Raw genomic sequence first — 23,273 nt, 5'->3', positions numbered from 1 at the left:
ATGTTATGTAGCCTATAGTGTATGCCGTTGTGTTTCATATAACCACATTTCTGCTTTTAACAACGGCGTTTGCCGTTTGCTCATCGCCATCGGGGTTGTGTTGGATTATTATTATTTTCACAATTTGCCAAGACTTCAATCCCCATAATGCATTTGTCGCACCTTGTTTCCGGTCCTGCGCCGTTTCTGGAGCGGATTGGAACCCGGAGTCAGGATTCGATAAATGAGTATTCTTTTGCACAAGAGGTAACATGTTTATCAAGCATTTGTGCCGTTTTTCGTGACAATAATGATGCAGGTTTATAGAAAATGTGCAGCTACTTCGAAATGTTCACTTTAAATCGCCTAAAGACGCATTATTTCCCACGTATTGACGTTGAAGTGTACAGGCTCCAGTTGGGGTTTGCGTCTCCGTTCCATCCGCCATGCCGATTGTTCTTTGTTACATACTGAAGAGACGGAGCCGTCAGATCGGAGTTAAAACCCGGCTAGAGTTTGGAATCCAGTGAAATCCTGGATCCCATGTCTACCCACCGGCTTGCATATGTTATGCTGCATATCATGCAGCATACATTATGGTAGCCTACAATGATCACATATTAAACACCAGCATTTAGCCATAGGGGCTGATGTATCGAGAAAAGACAAGTGAATTGTCTCTGATAAAATAAAATAAAAGCATACTGATTTGGAAGACCATAGCTATTTTCAAAAGTTATAATTCTATTCAGGCCAATATACTTTACAAAGGGGTCATGTTAAAATTGCGTGTAATGGCTAGCTGTCAGTAGTGGTTGATGTCCCCCTACTTCTAGTGTTTTCTCATTACTACTCATATGTAATAACTATCTCAATATACATTTATAGGTTGGTATAATGGCTGAGCAGACGCCAGATGAGTATATCTGTAAGTATGAAGTATGTGTGTGACAATGTGTGAGTGGCAAAAAAAGACAATTAACTATATTCTCTGATAGATGTGATTTGTGAAGTGTGTCTTATCTGTGCTGTAGGGTGTGAGGACTGTGGTCAGTATCATAACTCTGAGTGTCCTGAACTGGGACCACTGGTGACTGTACAGGACTCCTTCGTGCTTAGCAGAGCTAGGTGGGTCATTAAATTCATAGTGTTAGAGTGTCCAGACTTTTTATTTAATCATTAACCATGGCAGTGTTTCTGTCAAAAGTTAGTGTGCAGCAGTGCAGGGTGTCTATTAAAAGTTATGTCGTGTACATAGGCTATCTGTTTAAATATAAATCCTAAAGGTTTTTTTCAAAAGGCTCGATCACTGAAGTAGCTCAGCTTTGTAGCTTGGTCTTTTTAATAGACAGTTTTCCCAGTATTCTCAAGCTCCAACTTTCATGTTACCAATGGTAATAAATAATAATACATTTCATCACCATCACAAATATATAGTTAATCTAATCTAGGATTATCTAGCCATATAATTTATTTTTTTATTTGTATCATTTATTCAGGTCCTCCCTACCAAATAGTCTGGAAATCAGACAGGTGGATGAGGGTCAAGAGGGGGTTTTCGTCATTCGACGACTGGTCAGAAGGACCCGATTTGGGCCCTTTGAGGCTAAGAGGGTACCGCAACTTGAGAAAGAAGGACCGTTTCCTTTGAAGGTAATCATGATAAAACTTGCTTCAGAACCTTGAAACTATTGTTGCAGGGTTTTGTTTTTTTCCCCCTCAGGATTAGTTGTTTTGTCACTTGTTCCTGCATATTCTAAATAACTATGCTGAGTGTCAGTGTGTGCATTCTTGGTCTTTGGTCTTGGTCTTTACTGGTTATTTTTCCCTGGGTAGATCTTTCATAAAGATGGCATGGTGGAGTGCTTCGACTCCTCCAATGAGGAAGACTGTAATTGGATGATGCTGGTGCGACCTGCCACAGACCACAAACACCAAAATCTAACTGCTTATCAACAGGACGATGAGGTGTACTTCAACACCTCACAGGTACGCGTGTGTATATGTGATGGGATTTGATGTGATGTGTTGTGATGCGATGCGATGCGTGTATATATATGCAGGTGTATATATATAAATCCAGTTTCAAGTGGTCTCCATATATTTTACACACACGCACAGACACACACACATACACACACACACACACCATCTCGCTGTTCATAGTGTACGATGAAGACGCTTACTTCAGGGAGCGTTGGGGGAGTTTCAGCTATGTTGCCGCTGATGCCACTTGAAGACACACAGTCACACACACACACACAGATACACAGTTCAACACATCACGTGTGTGTGTATGTTAAAAATGTTAAGAGAAATATTTTGTTCCTTTTATATATTTACAATGAAAGATGAACATTTTTTGGACAGGATTTGCTACCAGGAGCTGAGTTGAGGGTTTGGTATGGGGCCTTTTATGCCAAAAAGATGGAAAGGCCTATGCTTAAGCTACTGAACCAACCACCACCACCAGGTGGGTCATATTATACCAATGACAATGTAACGTGATGGCAGATCTGAAATCTGAATGCTAACTTTGTATAATAAAATAGAACCAATGAATAGTACTCAATGCACCCTAGAATAGCTCCGGGCCTGTGCTCAACAACAATGCCGATGCTTATTGTACAGTATTTGGGTTTTTACTAGGGCAGTCCAAGTTAACTAAATCGCAATTAACTCACCGTTACGACAATCACAATTAATCGCATATTTATTTATTAACATTTGCCCTACCATTAGTTTAGGACAGTGGTTCTCAACATGTGGGTCACCAAATTATTCTGGGAGGTCCCCAGATTATTATCTTAATGTGTAACATTGTTTTCTCACTCAACAGTAAACAAACATACAGTATATGATAAGTGTATACAGGTTATCTGCACATTTCTAAAGTGAGAATTTAAGGACTTTTAATTATTTTTTAATACCTCAAATGCATTTTTCATTGTGTCAAAAGTAATCAACAAACTCTACTTTAAAAATGAACTTTGGCTACAATATCCTCTGCTCAATTTAGCTTTGTTTTATTTTGTAGAATCCTGTATGAAGTCCATCCTTTAGTGTTGATGTAAAACAAATAGTGAACCTTTATTTAAAAGCATAAAGGTGGACACTTTTTACCTGTTACTCTGTCTCTAACAGATATGATGTCTCCTATAACTAAGCCAGATATTCAAGGGGAAGACCTCCTGCCACAAGTGGTTAAAGAGAGTGATACAGGTTTGTCCACTCACAACACATGGACATGGACTGCTTTATTTTTTTTCTGTTACATTTTTGGTCGAATATTCCTTCATGGTAATATTAACAATTTGTTATTCCCAAGTAGTAATAAAGAACCCATTTTGTCTGGGAATATCTGAAGAAACGCTGTCCCTGTTGTGTGTGTTAATCTATCATAGGCCACCTGCTGAGTCACTTTCAGGAAGTGAAGACTGTAGCACCAATTCCAGATGAGCAGCTTTTGCCCCAGGAAGAGTTTCTGGTAACCCCTGAGGATGAGGAGGTCCCTGTAGCTCAGTCTGCCCCCAAGAGAGGACACGGTAGAGGAAGGAGACCAAAGGGACGCAGGATCTCTGCCACTACTACCTCAAGGAAACAGAAACGTGAGAAATTAAGAAGACCTTATTTAACAACAGTCTCATGTTTGAGGCCCACACACTTTACTACAGCTGTCATAGCAGTCTCTCCTCAAAGAGAGGAGTTACAGGGTATAGGCCACTGCAAAACCTATACAACACTTGCCTAGGGACCCTGCAACACACTTATAGTATGTCTGTACAACTCATCAAGAAATCAGAAATCACATCTTCAACATACCTAAATTCTCCTTTGTGCGCCCTTCATCGTCTCCCTGTTGGGGTGGCATTGAATTAAAATAGCTAGGACTGGCATACAATGTTGTTAAAGGTGTTGCTACCATCACCTCTGTGTCTGTGGTCCAGCCTTACAGTACATGTCAGTTTCACTCTGCCACTACTGGGTGCTTATTAAAAATAGGAATAGAACAATCCCAAACAGGTAGCACATCCAAAAATTGTGGTTGACCAAGTACTCACATTTCTCACAAGGAATTACCTTTCAGTCAGAGCCTCTTTATTTTCTGGTGTAATATGAAGGCTTGTCTTTTTGCAGTCCCAGCCTCTTCTTGACAATAACCACAAGGTCTTGTCTACAAGCTTGGGTTCATACTTAGCTTTTTTGTTTTTATCGTGAAATGGAATTAACGGTGCCGGAGATTAGCTGTTCACAGACGGAAGGACGGACACACACACACACGGACACACGGACGGACGGAGTGCAAAACATACTCTCTCCCCATGCCTTCGGCCTGGTGGAGACAAAAAATATATTGTGCATGTAATGTGCATGTCATCACCTGACATGCAGATTAGAGCAATTTTCAAAATATGGATAAAAAAATAATAATAATATTCCCCCCAAAAAAAAGGCGTCCAAAGGCGCCATTGGCACTCTCTGCCACCAGGGGCAGGCGTCCAAAGGCGTCCTGTGCCACTGAGACAGTTAACCCGGTCGATGCCAAATTTTGCACACACACTCCCTGGATGCCAACGATGAACCTCTGCCCCAAAACTTCCAGAACGGCCTGTTATAGCGCCACCAGGAGGCCACTTTGTGCAAAACAAGTTTTTGTACAGTACACCTACAGATTTTGTCCAAACATCACGCAAATTGGTACACAGTCTCTCTAGAGCCATTCAACGAAACGGGTCTTTCAGATTTCTCAGACTCCATCCTGATTGGCTAAGATTGGCTTCCAAAGTGCTCAGTTTCAAACAAAATGCTGCAAATCATGAACACATCGTGTGATTTCCGTGAAATTGTGCACGCATATTCCCACTAGGCCGAGGAAGAAATGCCACATGAACATTTTCAACTCAGCCTCATGGTGGCGCTATAACTGGCCGAAAAGTGTTTTTACCTCTAACTGCACGGATCTGTGGATAACTTTGTATGCCAACTCCCTAGAGGCCAAGGAAAAACCTTTGCCTGGAATTTTTCACATCTGCTCTTTATAGCGCCACCAGGAGGCTGACGTATGTAAAACACATTTTCTAATATTACTCCTTCAGATTTTATCCAAATTTCACGCAAATCGGTACACATGCTCTTCATAGTCATGTGATCAAGACGGGTTTGTTTGATTTCTCATAATCCACCCTCATTGGCTACGATTGGCTTCTAAACTTTTCAGGAGTAGCCCGTTTTGTACAAATCGCCACAACTACTCAACGCAGCGTCCGATTGTGGTGAAACTGCATGCATATTCCCACTAGGCTTTGGAAGAAATGCCACTTGACAGTTTTCAAATCAGCCTCATGGTGGCGCTACAACAGGCGAAGCCGCGTCACACACACACACACACACACACACACACACGTTTATATTGCTTCTAAACATTTTGCCAAACATCACACACACACTCCTGGTGGAGACCTGTGCCCAGAAGGGAACTTTTTCTAGTTTATAATGGGCTTCGGTGGCAACGAGGGCCAAAACTGGTGTTCACCAGGTGGCACTGAATGAGTTGTTAAGATAATGAAGAGGGATTCTCTTGATTCCATTCCTGGTTATAATTTCCTGATAAAATATAAATAAATACAAATTCCAATCTTAACTGGTAGTCATGATGTAAAAGAGTTTTTGTGAGAGAAATGCAGCATCATACACTGTTTTATGCCTTCACATAAAACTGAAGGAATAAAGTTGGAGTTAGTTAGAATTTGGCTCAAAAAAGAGGAAAGCTTTCTCTGCAGTCGGCCAAAGGGCTAAAACACAGGCTTCAGAAAGCTGCACTACCAGGGTATTGTGATACCAAGTTGTTTTTGATCAAAATCCTTTGGCTCCAGCCGAAATAAAAACGCTTAACAATTGGCCCTCCCTCCATTTCCTTTTCTCCAGATGTGAAACCCTCCGCAGTAAGCACACCAACAGCTGGAGGAGAATCCACTCCGAGTAGCAGCAGTCTGTTGATTGGTGCCGATGGTGTGGCCATCATGAAGAGACACAAGACAAGGGAACACAAAAGAGTTTACCGCTGCAGCCTGTGCAGCAAGATCTTCCAGAACAGCAGTAACCTCAACAGGCACATCAGATCTCATGGTAATTTGTTTATATCTATGTATGTATCTGATGTGTAATCATCAGGCTTGTCCTCATATGGGATTAGTTGTTTTCCCCCCGGTCCTAGAAGATCAATAGCTGTTTGTCAATAGAAAAACTATTGCATGTTAAAGGCATTGAGCAAGCGTCAGTTCGTATCAACCCTTAACTTGTGCAGTGCATCAAATCCCACCGGTCATTAGAACTACCAACTATCTTTAGCTTGAAAAATGTAAACAGAGCTTGAAGTCAAATGTGTGTAAACCTTCTTGATGCCTTGCTTGTTGTGAATGAATAGTCAATGAACACTGGCTCACTTCTTTAGCCCACCTTAATCACAGCTATGTGAAATGCAGATTTGTTGATTAGCAGACGGTTGCTCTTGTTTATCTGGTACCATGAATGTAGGACTCAAGTTTATGAACCCACTGAAGATGTATTTGAGCAATGAGCATTAAACCAATATTTTGAAGATGGGCCCAAATTTCAGATAGTTGTCCAACTGGATGTATTAACGAGGTAGCTCAGTCGGTAGAGCTCTCGCCTTTGGACCACAAGTTCATGGGTTCGATCCTGGGCACCGCCAACTCAGCGTATGAGTAGCACAGCTTGGGTGCAGCAAGTCATGAGGTAAGTACTGGGAGCTGATGGTAGGTGTGGCACTCCATCTCCCAGGGGTTTAGTGCATTGTAATAGGGACAGACCGCCGACCTACTTACTTTACTTATGTATAGCTTTTTTTGGATGAACCCATTGATTTGATTTTCAGGTGATAAGCTTTTCAAATGTGATGAATGCGACAAGCTGTTCAGCCGCAAGGAGAGCCTCAAGCAGCACATTTCTTACAAGCACAGCAAGAATATGGTGGGTACTCTTACTCTCAGAAAAAATGCACTCCATTGAGTACACACCTCAGTCAACACTATGCAATTGTCAATATTTGCCATTTCCACATTGTCCATGAGCAAGACACCGAACCCCAAAACTGCTCCTGTTGAGCAGGTTGTTGCCTTGCATGGTTGCCACTACTGTTAGGTGAATGTGAAATACATTTTAAAGTGCTTTGAATGGTTGGAAAAATTTGAAAGGTGGCCACAAATGAGCTCTCCAGCAACCCCATTTTTGATTGGGGCAATAATGTCTGCTGATAGGCAAACATAGTGTTACCTCCTGATCTATATGCATTAAATCTTGGTGTCACCAAATTATCATAAATTACTTTACCGAGTGTTGCGTTACTAATGGTTACTAAAGGTTTTCATGTTTTCCCTACTAAAGGTTTTCATGTTTTCCCTACAGACTGATGTGGAGTACAAGCATAAATGCAAAACATGTCAGAAGTCATTTCGCCTAGAAAATGCCTTAAAGTTTCACAACTGCAGAACAGGTAACACCACAGACAATACATTTGTCTGTACACTTTAAGCCATGAATAAAATTATTTTCTAGTTTTCGAGTATGTATGACCACTTTTTCTCCTTGCAGACGACAAAACGTTCCAGTGTGACATCTGCTCTCGGTTCTTCTCCACTAACAGCAACCTTTCCAAGCACAAAAAGAAGCACGGCGAGAAGCTGTACTCCTGTGAGATCTGTAACAAGATGTTCTACCGCAAGGACGTAATGCAGGAGCACCATAGGAGGCATGGTGTGGGTGAGTTCAGCCACCATTTGCTCAGGAGATAATAGAGATGGTACATTAAGGCTTGAAGCCTAGCGAGAACAGAGAACCGAGAGAGCATTTTTGCGTAGAGGTAGGGCTCAAGAGGTAGAGCAGGTCGTCCAATGATCCATGGGTCGGCGGTTCGAATCCCGGCTCCTCCTGTCTACATGTCGAAGTGTCCTTGGGCAAGACACTGAACCCCAAATTGCTCCCGATGTGCTGGTTGGTACCGCGCATGGCTTCCGCTGCAATCGGTGTATGAATGTGTGTGTGAATGGGTGAATGTAATGCACAATCTATGTAAAGCGCCTTGGATAAAGACGCTATATAAATGCACCATTTACCATTTACCATTTGAGATGATTACTGTCTGCAGTCAAACCCTGAAATGAAAAGAGAGAGCCACACAATCGTAACTTGCAACAATGTATGAGTATATGGCTTTCTCTTTTTTCTCACAGGGTTATGAAATAACGATCATTGGTGCACAGAGGTCTGATCGGAATGAACTAAAAACCTCAAATGCAGAATTCTGTGATGTTGCCACCTCCTTTTGCGTTTGCTCTTAATGACGTAGGGTCCTATTATTGTATATGTGTCTGTATAGGCCCAAAGCACATGAAGAAAGAGGAGCTGGAGGCCAATGGTGAGGAAGCGACCAAATACAGGAAGGAGCCCTCGCCCTGTCCCATCTGTGGCAAGGTGAAACCTTGCAACAATACTATGGCATGATGCTGACCATAACAGCTCAGCATGGATCCAGCAACAGAGACCGCACCAAGTCTGATGTGTGTGTGTGTGTGTGTGTGTGTGTGTGTGTGTGTGTGTGTGTGTGTGTGTGTGTGTGTGTGTGTGTGTGTGTGTGTGTGTGTGTGTGTGTGTGTGTGTGTGTGTGTGTGTGTGTGTGTGTGTGTGTGTGTGTGTGCATGTGTGCGTGCGCGCAGGTGTTCTCCTGTCGCAGTAACATGAACAAGCATTTGTTGACTCATGGAGATAAGAAGTACACCTGCGAGATCTGTGGCCGCAAGTTCTTCCGCGTGGATGTCCTGAGAGACCACATTCATGTTCATTTCAAGGTGAGATCATGCGACAATATAAATATAACATTTCACACCTGGCTGGGGGCAATCCATATAGTGCGGGGATAAATTACCTGCGTAGTTTCAATGCCTCCAATGCATCCGGCTAATTTATATATGGTGAGGAATTAATGATGAAAGCAACTATCTCCCATGATCCCATCACAGTTTTGTTTGTTTAATTATTCACACGCTTAATGAAATGAAACTTGTTTGATAAAATGTATACTGTTTTTCAGGACATAGCCTTAATGGATGAGCACGAGAGGGAGGTTTTCATCAGGAAGATAGGCATCTCGTGTGATGATAGTGATGAAACGGACGAGGATGATGAGGAAGAGGAACCCGAGCACCACAAATATAACTGCAAGAAATGTCAAGTAAGGCCCTACTGAACTGGGTTCATTTGTATCCACGATGGAAGGAGGTAGGGCCCGCACACCATTCTTTTGGTAAATAATTACTTTATTGAATTAACAAACGACAACGTTTTGATCTTGATAGATCTTCGCCAGGTCAATACTCATCGAAATGTTGTTGTTTGCACTGTCGAGGTGCGTGTAAATAGGTATGCTCTTAATTTGTATCCACTACATATCATGCCCTAACAGAAGTCATTCCAGTTTGTGCAAGATTGTGTACATGGCACAAATCTGCCAAATGACCAGGGTCATTCACGTTAAGTCAAAATAATATGTCTCTCAAGGGCAGCTATTTGCTGATACTTGGGTCAGCCTGTCCGCATAGCGTTGTTTGATATCATTTTAAATGAGCCAATGGCTAAGCACATACCTCTGCTCTCCTTCTCTTGTCTCTGTCACTGCCCTAGTTGTCCTTTGCGAAGGGAAAGGACTACTTGAAGCACATCATGGAGCAGCATAAAGAGAGAGGCTACGGCTGTGGGATCTGTAACCGGCGCTTTGCCCTGAAGGCCACATATAACGCTCACCTGGTTATCCACAGAGAACAGCTTCCTGATCCGTCCGTGCAAAAGTAAGACTCGAAGAGGGCAGTAGGACAGAGAGATAGATGGCACATTGTTGTACTACCCACAGGGCAAAGATGGAGTATATTTTCACTCTGTTGAAAACAGCCTATTGGGTAGAAATCACTGGCACCATGCCATATCAAGCTAACAAAAGTACAAAATAGATATTTACATTTGGTTAACCGGAATATATATGGTATGAATGAGAATGAGAATCTTCAAGAGAGCCACATGACTTCCAGTGCTTTTAGGGGGCGCATTGTGAATACCGAACCTATGAACCTACATAGTTTATCAGTCATTTATACCTTTTAGTTCACTGCCTGTTTTATTTTCCCTATTAACTGCCCTTGAACTTACTCCAGCATTGGACAACAGGAGGCCAGTGTATTTTTAAAACAAATTCACCAGCATGAAAACAAACTTTTCTTAAAGCCTTAAGAGTGGGCTTCATTTGTGATCAATTGCACTAGTGTCTAAAAATCATACAGTGAAAACAATTTACACAAGAATTGAAGCTGTGTATCTACTGACATGAATTGTATAGGAATATTCGACAGTGCGAAAGATTAACCACTTAAACCATGTATAGCCCTGGTCCCACAGGGCTCTATTTGGTTCGCTCCTTTTTTCCCTCTACACCAACTATCTGCTCACAACATGTTGCAAAAGCTTGTTGATTGGCTAAATTACCTGAATGTTGGCGTGTAGAATAGCTTGTAGATCTGATATTTTCACCGAATGCTTGCCTATTTTTTCTTTATTATGGCAGGCCCAAATATGTGAAAACATGTGGTTACAGGCAGACTCCAGTGGCGGGCTTGCTAAGTGGCCCCACCTAGTGGACAAATTGGGGGTAGCAGTCATATTGTAGAAATTTCTGAAATGGTATTATTTGTTGATTTTTGACTGGTGATCTGGTGATGAGAATGTTATTCTCATGCAGTGTTACATGCAGTAAACAATATAAGCTTGTGCTGTTGTATTCTACAGGTACATCCATCCTTGTGAAATCTGTGGACGAATCTTTAACAGTATTGGCAACTTAGAACGACACAAGGTCATCCATACAGGTGAATACCTCATCTCTTTTACTATATTTCTTGGCTACATTCTAAACATTTTCTTCCAGACATAAATTACACCCTTTGAGATTTTATTTTACTTGTTTTATTTTAATTGTGTGTATGCTGTACACTTTGTGCCTGCTATTTTATTTGCTGATATCTTGTTGTAGTTTATTATGTTGCTGTCTTTTCCCCTGTTCTGTAAAGCACTTGGTGTCCATGTCTAGAAATGTTCTATACTGTATGTTGTCACATCACAGGTTTACAGGTGTAAAACAGTGGGTGGGATTAGTTTACAGGTGTAAAACAGTGGGTGGGATTAGTTTACAGGTGTAAAACAGTGGGTGGGATTAGTTTACAGGTGTAAAACAGTGGGTGGGATTAGTTTACAGGTGTAAAACAGTGGGTGGGATTAGTTTACAGGTGTAAAACAGTGGGTGGGATTAGTTTACAGGTGTAAAACAGTGGGTGGGATTAGTTTTTCAAGCGCCGTCGTTTTTGTTATTTCCATAAAAGAGAAGGGGAAGAAGAAGAGGGGAAGAGAGAGAGAGAGAGATCAATAAAAACATCAATTTATCTACATATTTACACGTAGTACATCTATCCGGTGCTGTAAGTACCTGAGGTAAGACATAAGGTATGTGAGCATAGCAGCAGATATTTACTGTACAATGTACATGATATGGACGTTAGAGAGAGAGGAAAGAAATATTAGGGCTTCATTCTAATATGGGATGTGCAATGCTTTCGATGTACCACTGTGTGCTGCGGCTGAGTGGCAGTGTTAAAAGACGCAATATTAACATTTACTTTATCTTCTCTATCATACTATATGTTGCTGGTGGCCACCACAGAATCTAATATCAAAACAAGCGGCACTTTAAGGGGGAAACCAAGACATCTAGGGAATCACCCGGTGGTGCAAAACCTTTACAGAAAGACTGTTGACCATTTAACATTATTTAGCTCACCTTGTAGGCTGGCTCTCTGAACAAGACGGCTGCTGGCTTCACTGCACACAGCCTATTGATGTCAGCTGTACAGTTGCTGTGTCCTAGGCTTGTGATATAAAAGTCTCCAATTATAAATGTAAAGCCCGAACACTACATGAACCAGAGAAATTAAGACGGGCACGATCCAAACCCGTCTGATCCCATCGGATTCGAGCAGAGATGAGCTCTAAAGCTATGTATCCATTCTCTCTGGATTGACACTGACACCCACTTTTTTTTAAAGATATATTTTTGGGCTTTTTCTGCCTTTATTGGATTATGTACACTCAACAGTATGATGACAGGAAATGGGGGAGAGAGATGGGGGGGGGCAGGGTGGGGGGGAGGCCCATGACACCCACTTCTACCTGAGAGCTTCATATTCAGAAACAACCATGGTGCTTTTCAGTTACTATATCCTCATATACAATCGTTTTGTTTTTAGGCAGGACATTATCCTAATGTTCTTTGTGTGCGTGTGTGCGTGCGTGCGTGTTCATCCAGGGGTTAAGAGCCACAGCTGTAACCAGTGTGGAAAATCATTTGCCAGGAAGGACATGTTAAAGGAACACCTGAGAGTTCATGACGATATCCGAGATTTTCTGTGTGCCGAATGTGGGAAAGGTCAGTTCACTCTTCACCCTTATAATACTTTGTTTGCATTGTATAACACACGCTTATCATATTGCTGAATATGGATGACCCTGTTTCTGTGTAGGCATGAAGACCAAGCATGCACTGAGACACCACATGAAACTTCACAAGGGCATAAAAGAATATGAGTGCAAAGAGTGCAGCCGCAAATTTGCTCAAAAGGTCAACATGCTGAAACATTACAAGAGACACACAGGTGAGTCTTTGTCCTTAAATAGCTTAGGGCAGGGGTGTCCAAAGTGTGGACCGCGGGCCCTGGGACAAATGTTTATACGTCCCGCAGCTTCATACGTGAATGTAGGGTATGCGCATGCATAAAGTGAGTGCCAAATCGAGTGGCAAAGTGAGTTTAATGTTGTTTAATACAATCTGATAGGACTTTTCTGTTTGGATGTATGGGCTGTCAAGGCCAGAAAGTCGTTTCTTGCCACTCAGTAGGCGTTGTCACACGCATCTAAATCAAGGAAGCATGCATGACACCAATTCGAGTATTTTACCAGGTGCACGGTCGGGGAAGTAACTTTTAAACAAGAAAATAGTTTCACACTCACGAAACTGTCCTTAAAGGGGAAAACCACCCATTTTCAATAATACAAAACGTTCCCCTATTCTGTGTTTCCTAGAACTGTAATCATGAAAAAAATCATTAACATGGTGAAACACATCTTGATTATGTCATCAAGATGTGTTTCACCATGTTAATGATTTTTTTCAGACCTCTAGTTCTAGGAAACACAGAATAGGGGAACGTTTTGTATTATTTCCACACAACAGCTCTAAGGTACATTAATGACATAGTAAAATGTTGAAAATGAGTGGAATGCCCCTTTAAGGCACTTTGTTTCATCATAGGTGTGGTTAGTATGTTGCAAAGCAGACAGCACAACAATGTACGCATTTCGTCGTTTTATTTTTATTTTTCACCTTGCTCGTCTGGTTACATTTGGTAATGTGGTGTTTTTTTTTACCTTGCTCGTCTGGTTACATTTGGTAATGTGGCGTTTTTTTTACCTTGCTCGTCTGGTAATGTGGCCATTTCCCAGAGTATAATTAGTCAGTGTTCCTTGTATTTCGTTTTTTTTTTTTTTTCTTTCTTCCTTCCTTCCTTTTTTTTTAAGTCTAGTTTCATTTGGTAATGTGAAAAAAGGCTGAGTTACACTTTTTGTTCACAGCACACCTGACAAAAGACCATTGATATTAAATATTGATGTTGATAGTTAAATTGTTTAAATGTGATGCATAGCAGCATATGTATGTGATTTTGTTATAGTCCAAAGTTGTGTGTGTGTGTGTGTGTGTGTGTGTGTGTGTGTGTGTGTGTGTGTGTGTGTGTGTGTGTGTGTGTGTGTGTGTGTGTGTGTGTGTGTGTGTGTGTGTGTGTGTGTGTGTGTGTGTGTGTGTGTGTGTGTGTGTGTGTGTGTGTGTGTGTGTGTGTGTGTGTGTGTGTGTGTGTGTGTGTGTGTGTGTGTTCGTTCCTAGCCTCGGAAACCCAGACGGTTTTTTTTCAGGGAGAAAAAAATAGTGTGTTCCTGACATAGGCCATATTTTGGGACTAATGTTGGACATTATACTAGTCGATTGTCGTCGTAAGCAATTTGGACAAATTGCTTACATAGAATGAAGTTAACAAATGAGTGTACACAGACTGTTTAATTGTCTTTAAAATACATATGTCTTGATTGTAGTGACACACTGAGCATGCCACATAAAAGCCACTAGGCTTATGTGAGTAGAATTGTAAACCCTGTCTCTTTGCTCAGGTATAAAGGACTTCATGTGTGAGCTGTGTGGAAAAACATTCAGTGAGAGGACCACCCTGGAGACACATAAGCTCATCCACACAGGCAAGTATTTGATTGTAACACGGAAATATAATAATACAAAAAAGACATTTTTTGTTTTGTTTTCCAGGAGGGACACAGGAAATGGGGATAATATACTTTTTCCTTTCTGTAATAAATCCAAATATAAAATTGGGGCAAGTACATGGAAAATAGGTTCAAATTGATTGGAACGTGTACCTTGGTAATGGTAGCTAAGCAGATGTTTGTCAATTATAATCGCAACAGCCCTACTCCCCAGTTTGATTACAGCATGGAAACCAGTGTTGCATGCATATCCCCTCTCCTCAGATTCCTGTCTGCACTGTCCTTCCTATAAACATTGAACTACAACAAATCAACTCATTGTTTGTTGACATGCAACCACTTTTTAAAGAAATGTCCTCACATTTCAGGGATATAACACTTGCAATTGCTTATCTCCTAAAAAAAAGACTGTCAACATTAAAGTCAATTAAATATTGATAATCTTACTACTATTACTACTTCTACTAAAATCTGGAGGCTTAAAACCATTGAAATTAAACAAAGAGAGAATAGTATAATGTGGTTGAATTCTCACACTCTCTCCTTTGCAGTGGGTAAGACATGGATATGCGCAACCTGCGATAAAAAGTACCTCACTGAGTACATGCTGCAGAAGCATGTGCACCTGACTCATGAGAAGGTGGAGGCCCAGTCGTGTCATCTGTGTGGGACCAAGGTGTCTACCCGTGCCTCCATGAACCGTCATATACGACGCAAACACCCCGAAGTTAGTAGGACAATATTTTTCTTAATGGCCTCGTCCAAATACTCAAGATCCTTTTAAACATGCACTTAAATAATTCAATCCTGTCACTATTTCCTGAACGAAATCTTGGTTTGTTAAATCGTTAAAACTCTCAAGAAAATGTGGTTTTGACAACACGGATGAAAAACCAATCACTGTCATTTTGATATAACTTCAGGTGATTTCAGTGAGACTCGATGAATTTGATGATCTTCAGGAAGCCACGACGATCGATGATTCATCTATCAGCATCGTAAGGACAAACTATTGGAATTTGCTAAACATTAAAAAAGAAAGCTCACAAATTTACTTAAAATAGACAGATATCGAAATGGTGAAAGCAGTCATTCTCCTCATACTCTCAACATACAGTACCTCCAATGCCCACAATGCATATCATTTCTTTTTTTAAATGTCATTGCAGACACCAGAATTTATAGCAGCTCAAGGACAGTGCTAATTCCAATGTGAAAGCAGATTTTTGTATTTGATTAATAGAAGCTGTAATCAGTGCTGTCTGTGAACCACAATATTATATGATAACCCAATGGCTGGGTGCCATCTCATAAAATATGTTCTACCTTTGTAGCCTACTCTGACCCTGGATAAAGACAGTTTGTCTCAGGAAAGGCCCAGCAGGCCTTCCCGACACCACAAGAAGAAACAGAAACACATAGCTGAACCAGAGCTGTCTGAATCAGATGAGTATGCAGACTTCACAGAGCAGAGACATGAGTCTATAACGGAGTTCACCTCTGTTATAGTAGGCGATGAGACGGAGACAAGCTCTGCTGTGCAGAGTATTCAACAGGTAGATATAATGCATGATTTACTATCAATTGTGCTATTGGTCATGTTAATCTAAGATGGATGTTATTTTGTCCCAAGACGCAACCTAATTTGGATGACAACTTGCATGGATGAAAAAAAAAGGGCTTTTCCGATTTGAAGAGTGGGATACAATGTCAATGATAGTGCTAGTCGAATTATATCATGATAATTATTGATGATGCATTGTTTATGAAAATACGAAATAGCAAAAGCAAACAAACTTGTGATTAACTTTAATTCTATTAAACATATTTGCTCTAACCAGGTACACTTATGTACCTGCTTTGCTTATATTTGAAAAACAGGTCCCGAGCACAGCACATACATAAAATATGTGTGTGTAAAGTTCTCCAGTGCGCCTGCTGCTATAACTGACCCAGTATAAACTGTGTTGTTCTAGGTCGTCGTCCTTACCGACCCAAACACTCCCTCAGCCTGCTCCCCGAACAGCTCAGTCGGGCTGACCAATATCACAATGACGCCCATCAACAGCCACGCCCCCGCCCAGTTCACCAGCCTGCAGCCTGTAGCCGTGGGCCACCTGACGGCTAGTGACCGGCCTCTCACCTTGGACAACTCAATTCTCACTGTCACCTTTGACACTGTCAGCGGCTCAGCCATGCTTCACAACCGGCCTGCTGATCTCATACCAGAGACGGTGGGTCCGGGTGGAGGCGCCGGTCCGCAGTCGGTGGCCCACTTCATCAACCTCACCACCTTTGTCAACCCCATGGGCCACCAGCTGGAAACGCCTACTCTTGCGTGGAGGCCTGTCACAGCGGCTGACGGAACTCACATCACCACTGTGGTGGAGGGTGGTCCAGGCGAGAGCCAGGAGACACAGAGTGCTGAGGCGGGACATCAGGGCCAGCCACCAGCCCCACAGCAGCAGAGCAGCTCCACACAGCAGATGTTCAGCTACTAGAGACTGGAGGTGCTGGGCACCTCACACTAAGAACTTTTCTGTGGTGAAGTAGATTTTATGGCCGTTTAAATAATGTCAATTGGATGCCTATGGAGGTGAATGACATTTCAAAGAGCTATTGTCTTGTGTCTGTGTTGAAGAAGAAAAAAAAGTTAACATATTTTTTATATGGTCAAACCCACATTTAAAGTAGCCTGTAATAAATATGTATTTACAATTTTAAAAATAGAAATGGGTGCATTTGGTAAAAAGAAAAGAAAATGGTGACAATACTATTGATTTACATTTGAAACCAAAGCAAAATAATGAATATTTGAATGCCTTACAATCTTACATGTTACTTTTTTCTTTTTTAAATCAAGTGTAAAATATATCAGCTGGAAAAATATGTAAATATTTAGATTTCAACAGTTGCTTTTAATATAAAATGATAAGCCATTTTAAGTCAAATTATATGGTAGAGTTCAAGAAATCAATCAATTCTTATGGCAGCCAATATTGACATGTTGTAGGTGCACAATCTATGTAAAGCACTTTCGAGAAAAATGCTATATAAATGCACCATTTAGGTGAATACTAGCTCTGTTTGGAACCTCATATGTACACTTTAGCTCCGAGGAGAGGTTCCGTGTCACGGTGTCAGGATATCCCTGCATTGGTAGAATGGGGGTTGAGCCGTCCAAAAACATTGGCGAAAACCCTTTTTGCAGTATCGTTTCCAAAAAGTAAATGTATTTCTGGCTAGCTACAGATGATAAACTTAGGACAGGCATATAACATTTCTAGCCAGAGGTGAACTGCTTACAAAGCTTATGAAGTCAGCCAGTACCATGTTTTCTCAATGCAATCTTACAGAAGCAGTACTGCGCATGCGGATGGGGGTTGACTGGACACATTTTTATTTAATCCTGATTTAAGCAGTTGTTTCTGATACCTTTAGTTTTTGGAAATTATACTGTGAAAAGGGTTTTCGCCACTGTTTTTGGACTGGCTCAACCCCATTTCTACCCGTGCAGGGATAACTTGACACGGAACCTCTTCTCGGAGCTCAAGCGTAGATATGAGGTTCTAAACGGAGCTAGTTGAACACAAGTGTTACCAATAAGCCCTTCCATGTTCCATTTATTGTCGCAGAGCATTTCAAGTGAGCCGACAGGCACAACAGCAGCACCCCGGATGGAATGGAATGGAACCTTATATAACACCTGGCTGTGTTATCAATTATTTAATGGCTGCTCTGAAAAAGGTGTGTTACTTGTGAAACAAGTATTGATTATTTTAAGTGAGTTAATTATTTTGTCTGGAAACTACTGCAACCCATTTTGTATAGTTTATTTTTCAACAAAATGTCCTGGGGAAGGAAAAAAATACCTTGCTGTTGTGTATGTGAATTTGTTTTAAACGATTGGAATGGTCACAGTAGATTTAACACACTGCCATATGATTAATGGAGAAACACCCCACAGTTTCCAACATATGGAATATCAGAACAGGGCAGCACCATGGAGATCTAAGGGTTTGAGGTGAGATGAGAATTGAATTGAATTGAATTAAGATGTAAAGTTGCTGGCCAATATTAATGACATCAGAGATCTCCATATGGGCTTAATATTCAGAGCCATAGAGTAAGACCGTTACAACTCTGTTCACTTCATGGGGCCAGTCCCAGGGCTTAAAGTTCTCAGTCCTGAGGATTTCATAGGGGTCATTTAATGAGATCAGTGCAGATTTGCAAAAAAACATTTTCAGTCTTGGGATTTTTTGTTGTTGCTTTAAGCCCTGCAGTCCAATGGCGGCTCTTCTACATATAGACTTCCATTGGCGAATAGAGAGACCCGAAGTTTACAGAATGCATTGGAGTCTATATATGGGCTTGTGCGAGTACCATAGACATCACGTGACCGGGCTGTTTTCTGCCCAAGCCATTCTATTAGATGGCTCTGTTTTCGGCCCTCAATGCCTGTTGTAATATCTAAGTACAGGACCCTCGTCTGGGTTGACAGACAGGTAGTGTGTGCAGGCTGGGTGGTGTGTGACAATCCTGTTGAAGTATTACTTTGGTACGGCGACTGCGGCGGCGGCCGGCGGGTACCCGGGAGAACAAATTAACGAGACACGAGACAGTATCACGCTAAGGTTCACAAAGTTTATTACACAAACGGGAAACATATATAGTGCTGGATCATAATGACGTGACAATAAGATATGAGACAGAAGAACGTGCCTACTGCAGCAAGGCTGACCTTGCTGCCGCCTAGATGTCTCTCGTAGCCTATCTATAAAGTATGCTACAGTACCGGCAGTACACAATACATATCAAGTACACTGTATCTCAAGTTAAAGTACATAGACTAAGATGTACTGTGCATGGGCTAATCATTGCCTATGCCTCAATGTCGCAACTATATTGACAACATCACAATGTCACAAGGGCCTTGTGACGGTAAATGCACGATTTCATTAACCTCGCGTCACCGGACTTTCCACTATTTCATAGTTAACTGGGCGTGACCAACAGATGTGACCAACTAACGGTCCAATCAATGCACGATTTGACAGTGACACCCGGCAGCTCTAATGTTTTTCTAATTGAAGAGTAGAGGATCTCTGGGGCGAAAATATCTACTATGTCCAAAGTGGTTGTGGAGAGATCAACAACTTGATGGAGCAACAACAATATGGTCTTCAGCACGATTAACATAACAGCAGTCAGACAAACAGGTGAGGGCATTTGTCATGATTCCACAAACACTATAATGTAATTTTTATGTTTCGTAAAATTAACAAAACAACTAAAATAGCAAAAAAGAACAACACAGCCTAGGTATTTAACCTGCTACAACTCAAATAATTGATGGTTATCTTCTACTATATAATGTGCCACGTCTCTGTGAGTGAGTCTGCGTGTGTGTGCGTGTGTGTGCGCGCGTGTGTGTACGGTTGTAATGCGCGTAACTCGAGAACCGTTTGACCCACCGACTTCACATTCGACACACGCGTTCCACCCCCACAGGGAGTGCATTGCCAGGTATCGAGTCGGTCGGACCCACGGTTCTCCAGAACCACCACAAAAGGCTCTGGTCAGGCTCTGCCAGTGGGCCTAATGAGGCCAACTCCTTTCACCTGTGCAATTTCCAGCCTCTGCCTCAACCAATTGAGGCTCAACCAATCAGGCTCTGCCAGTGGGCCGAATTGATTGCCAAATACACTTTTCAGTTTGTAGTCTTCACACACAGGTACATATACACATATCTCCATGTGGGACACTGGCTGACGGGTGCTGTGACAACGTATATCATTAGGTTCCCAAGTTGCATCGTTCCCAAGTAGGCCTGTGGCCGACTGCGACGGGCACGTACAGGTCTAGTCCTACTATAAATGCGCCACGTCTCTGTCTGTCTGTGTGTGCGTGTGTATGGTTGTAATGCACATAACTCGAGAACCGTTTGACCCACCGACTTCACATTCGACACATGCGTTCCACACCCCCGCAGGGAGTCCAGTGCCAGGTATCGAGTCGGTCGGACCCACGGTTCTCCAGAACCACCACAAAAGGCTCTGGTCAGGCTCTGCCAGTGGGCCTAATGAGGTCAAACCACACATCAAGCAATGGTACAGAGAATTGTCAAATTGTCTTGCACTAGAGAAATTGACATATAGTTGTATAGTCATAAAAGGGAAATCTGACCTGTATTAGATAATTCTGTTACACAGTAATGTAGGGAGAAAAATGGTGACCATATCTGTTTTGTTTGTTTTTCTTTTCTTTTTGGTTGTTGAGGTTTGTTATGATTGTCCTTGAAAAAATGATGTTTTAAAAAAAAAAAGGTGACACCACACCCTTCGGCTATGGATAGCTGTATGAGGATATTTAGACATTAGGTATGTGCAGTCCCTCAAACATCAAAAGGCTCATTGACATTCACACAATCACAGTGGCTAAAGCAGTGTTATGGCAACTACCTTGTGACAGATAAGGCCTTGGGGGACAAACAATGACCTCTGCTTGTAAAGGTTCCTGCTTTCACTCTGTTATGCAATAGATATCGCACCAGTGCCTAGATACGCACATATTGTGAAGTGTCACCAATTCTGAAACACTCAAGTCACATCCTTTGAGACGTGACTTCCTATATCATATGGACTATTCCTGATGTGCATCAGCAGAATTCTGCTGAAAACCTGAAATGTGACGTCACCTACAGTATGCAAAATATTACGTATAGCCTTACTTCCCCTTTAAAGGGGCATTCCACTCATTTTCAACATTTTACTATGTCATTAATATACCTTAGAGCTGTTGTGTGGAAATAATAAAAAAGTCCCCCCGATTCTGTGTTTCCTAGAACTAGAGAAAACTAGAGAAAAAAATCATTAACATGGTGAAACACATCTTGATGATGTCATCAAGATGCATTTCACCATGTTAATGATTTTTTTCATACTTACAGTTCTAGGAAACACAGAAGCGCGTCCTCTGCCCTTGGTTAAGGCAGTGTGTGCTCAGCTTTGAAAATAACTTTAGCCTACTCATAAACCAACTAAGGGGTAATCCAGACGAGGACGATTTCGGTGTTTCTCGGGCAAGTAATTAGCCGATCTGCCCTTTTTGTCACACGGAGACGGTGTTTTGGGGGACTTTAACGGCTAATTTTGAAACTACCTTCCAGAGTGGGAAAGTTTGGAGACGCGACTTTCACGTCTCCGTGTGTACAGCGAATGCCGCCTAATTTGCTGAAACGGTGATGTCATAGTCCCCTCGCCCCCTCCAAACTAACCAGTGTTAATGGTTTATTTCACCATAACCACTTACATATAAGTATCACAGCTATTTTATATTTGCACATAATGTCTATAAATCTCTTCTCCAAAAATAGCCGATCTGCAGCCCGCACGCACGCAAACAGTTGCTGAGATTGAGCAGGCATGCACGAGAGGAGTAATAAAAGATGCAAGACAATGCCTTCTTCAGAGCAGATATAAAACTTATTTTGTTAATAAGTGAATGCTCTGTCTGTATTCTGATAGTAAACATTGAAATGGTTGTTCAATAACGGGGGTCTCCCTGTCTCTCCAGCTCTGTAAACAGAAAATACATTTTCAGGTGGGTTGCCAATTTCAGCCAATCAGGAGAGAGTAGCTACTTATTGCATCATCACTTACAATTTAACTTGTTTTTCACTTGCATATATTGTGTATTATTTTACTTTTACCAGTGTATTCTATTTTTCACTGTAGTGTATTGTGTTGTTATTGTACTGATTGTGGTGACATTTTATTGATATCAGTTATTATGACACTGGTGCAGAGCTGGTGATCCATGTTACTGAACAAACTCTATAACAATGAACTACTATCAGAATATAGAGCTATTTAGCACTTCTTTTTAACACAAAATATCACTTTTACTGCACCTTATTGAAATGAAATGAAAGCGGGTCCCTCATGTACCAATAATATTGTATTGCCATTCCCTGGGCTTCTCTACAACCCATTTCCATTTACACCTTGCAAGTCCAGTCCTGGAAGGCAGGGTGGAGTAAGCTGGGCTATAGAGATAATTTGATATTAGATGTGATAGTCAATGATGTGAGTTGTAATTTATCCATTTAAACTCAGACTGTAATTACAGAGCTCTCATATTTGCAGAAATTGTTTGACAGAGATGGATGGTTTAATAGCCTATAAATGATACAGACCTAACATACCTAGTGGAATTTAATTGGCAGTAGTATTTTAGTGTGCAATAAATAATCCCCTTGAACAAAAAAGTGATCCACATAGTATTGTTCAACTGGTGTGTTGGAAACACACACACGCAGTCACACACACACACACACACACGCACACACACACACACACACACACACACACACACACACACACACACACACACACACACACACACACACACACACACACACACACACACACACACACACACACACGTACACACACACACAGTCACAGTCAGCAAGGCAGATGGCTTCTTGGTTAGAGAGGGTGACAATATTATCACACGAAAATATGAAATTACCTACCTAGGTTCCATCCTGGAGGCAAATCTTTCCGGTGATAAAAAAAAGTAATCAAAAAAGTCAACCAAAGAACAAGATTCCTATACAGGATCTCCTCACTGGTCAAAAAAAAGACCCTCGTACAAGGTTTCTTCGACTATGCATGCACCTCCTAAGGCCCTTAAAACAAGGCTCCAGACTTCCCAAAACAAACTGGTCAGGCTACTACTTGGCCTCACTCCCCGAACCCACCCACCCTGGGCTTCTCTACAACCCATTTCCATTTACACCTTGCAAGTCCAGTCCTGGAAGGCAGGGTGGAGTAAGCTGGGCTATAGAG

The 23,273-nt window shown here is 41.6% G+C and overlaps 1 protein-coding gene across 2 annotated transcripts; it reads left to right on the top strand.

Moving 5' to 3' along the window:
• Positions 1 to 147: 147 nt before the first annotated feature.
• Positions 148 to 18,286, top strand: prdm15 (PR domain containing 15; the record flags this gene model as incomplete). Of its 2 annotated transcripts, none has more annotated exons than XM_079508780.1 (24): positions 148 to 246; positions 868 to 907; positions 1,014 to 1,107; positions 1,479 to 1,632; positions 1,816 to 1,968; positions 2,350 to 2,452; positions 3,124 to 3,201; positions 3,384 to 3,587; positions 5,905 to 6,105; positions 6,875 to 6,969; positions 7,405 to 7,492; positions 7,591 to 7,758; positions 8,375 to 8,469; positions 8,712 to 8,843; positions 9,086 to 9,226; positions 9,676 to 9,839; positions 10,828 to 10,907; positions 12,398 to 12,517; positions 12,612 to 12,743; positions 14,308 to 14,391; positions 14,967 to 15,142; positions 15,339 to 15,413; positions 15,750 to 15,971; positions 16,392 to 18,286. In XM_079508780.1, the coding sequence occupies 24 exons, from the start codon at positions 148 to 150 to the stop codon at positions 16,914 to 16,916; spliced, it is 3,423 nt and encodes a 1,140-aa protein (XP_079364906.1). In that variant the 3' UTR covers positions 16,917 to 18,286. The 2 variants fall into 2 exon arrangements, with proteins under 2 accessions (XP_079364906.1, XP_079364905.1); XM_079508779.1 differs by having other exon boundaries at positions 7,384 to 7,492.
• Positions 18,287 to 23,273: the final 4,987 nt, after the last annotated feature.

Source organism: Electrona antarctica (assembly GCF_951216825.1).
Source record: "Electrona antarctica genome assembly, chromosome: 8".
Taxonomy (NCBI): domain Eukaryota; kingdom Metazoa; phylum Chordata; class Actinopteri; order Myctophiformes; family Myctophidae; genus Electrona; species Electrona antarctica.
Note: the sequence above shows the minus strand (reverse complement) of the source record. Positions and strands in the feature narration are given on the sequence as shown.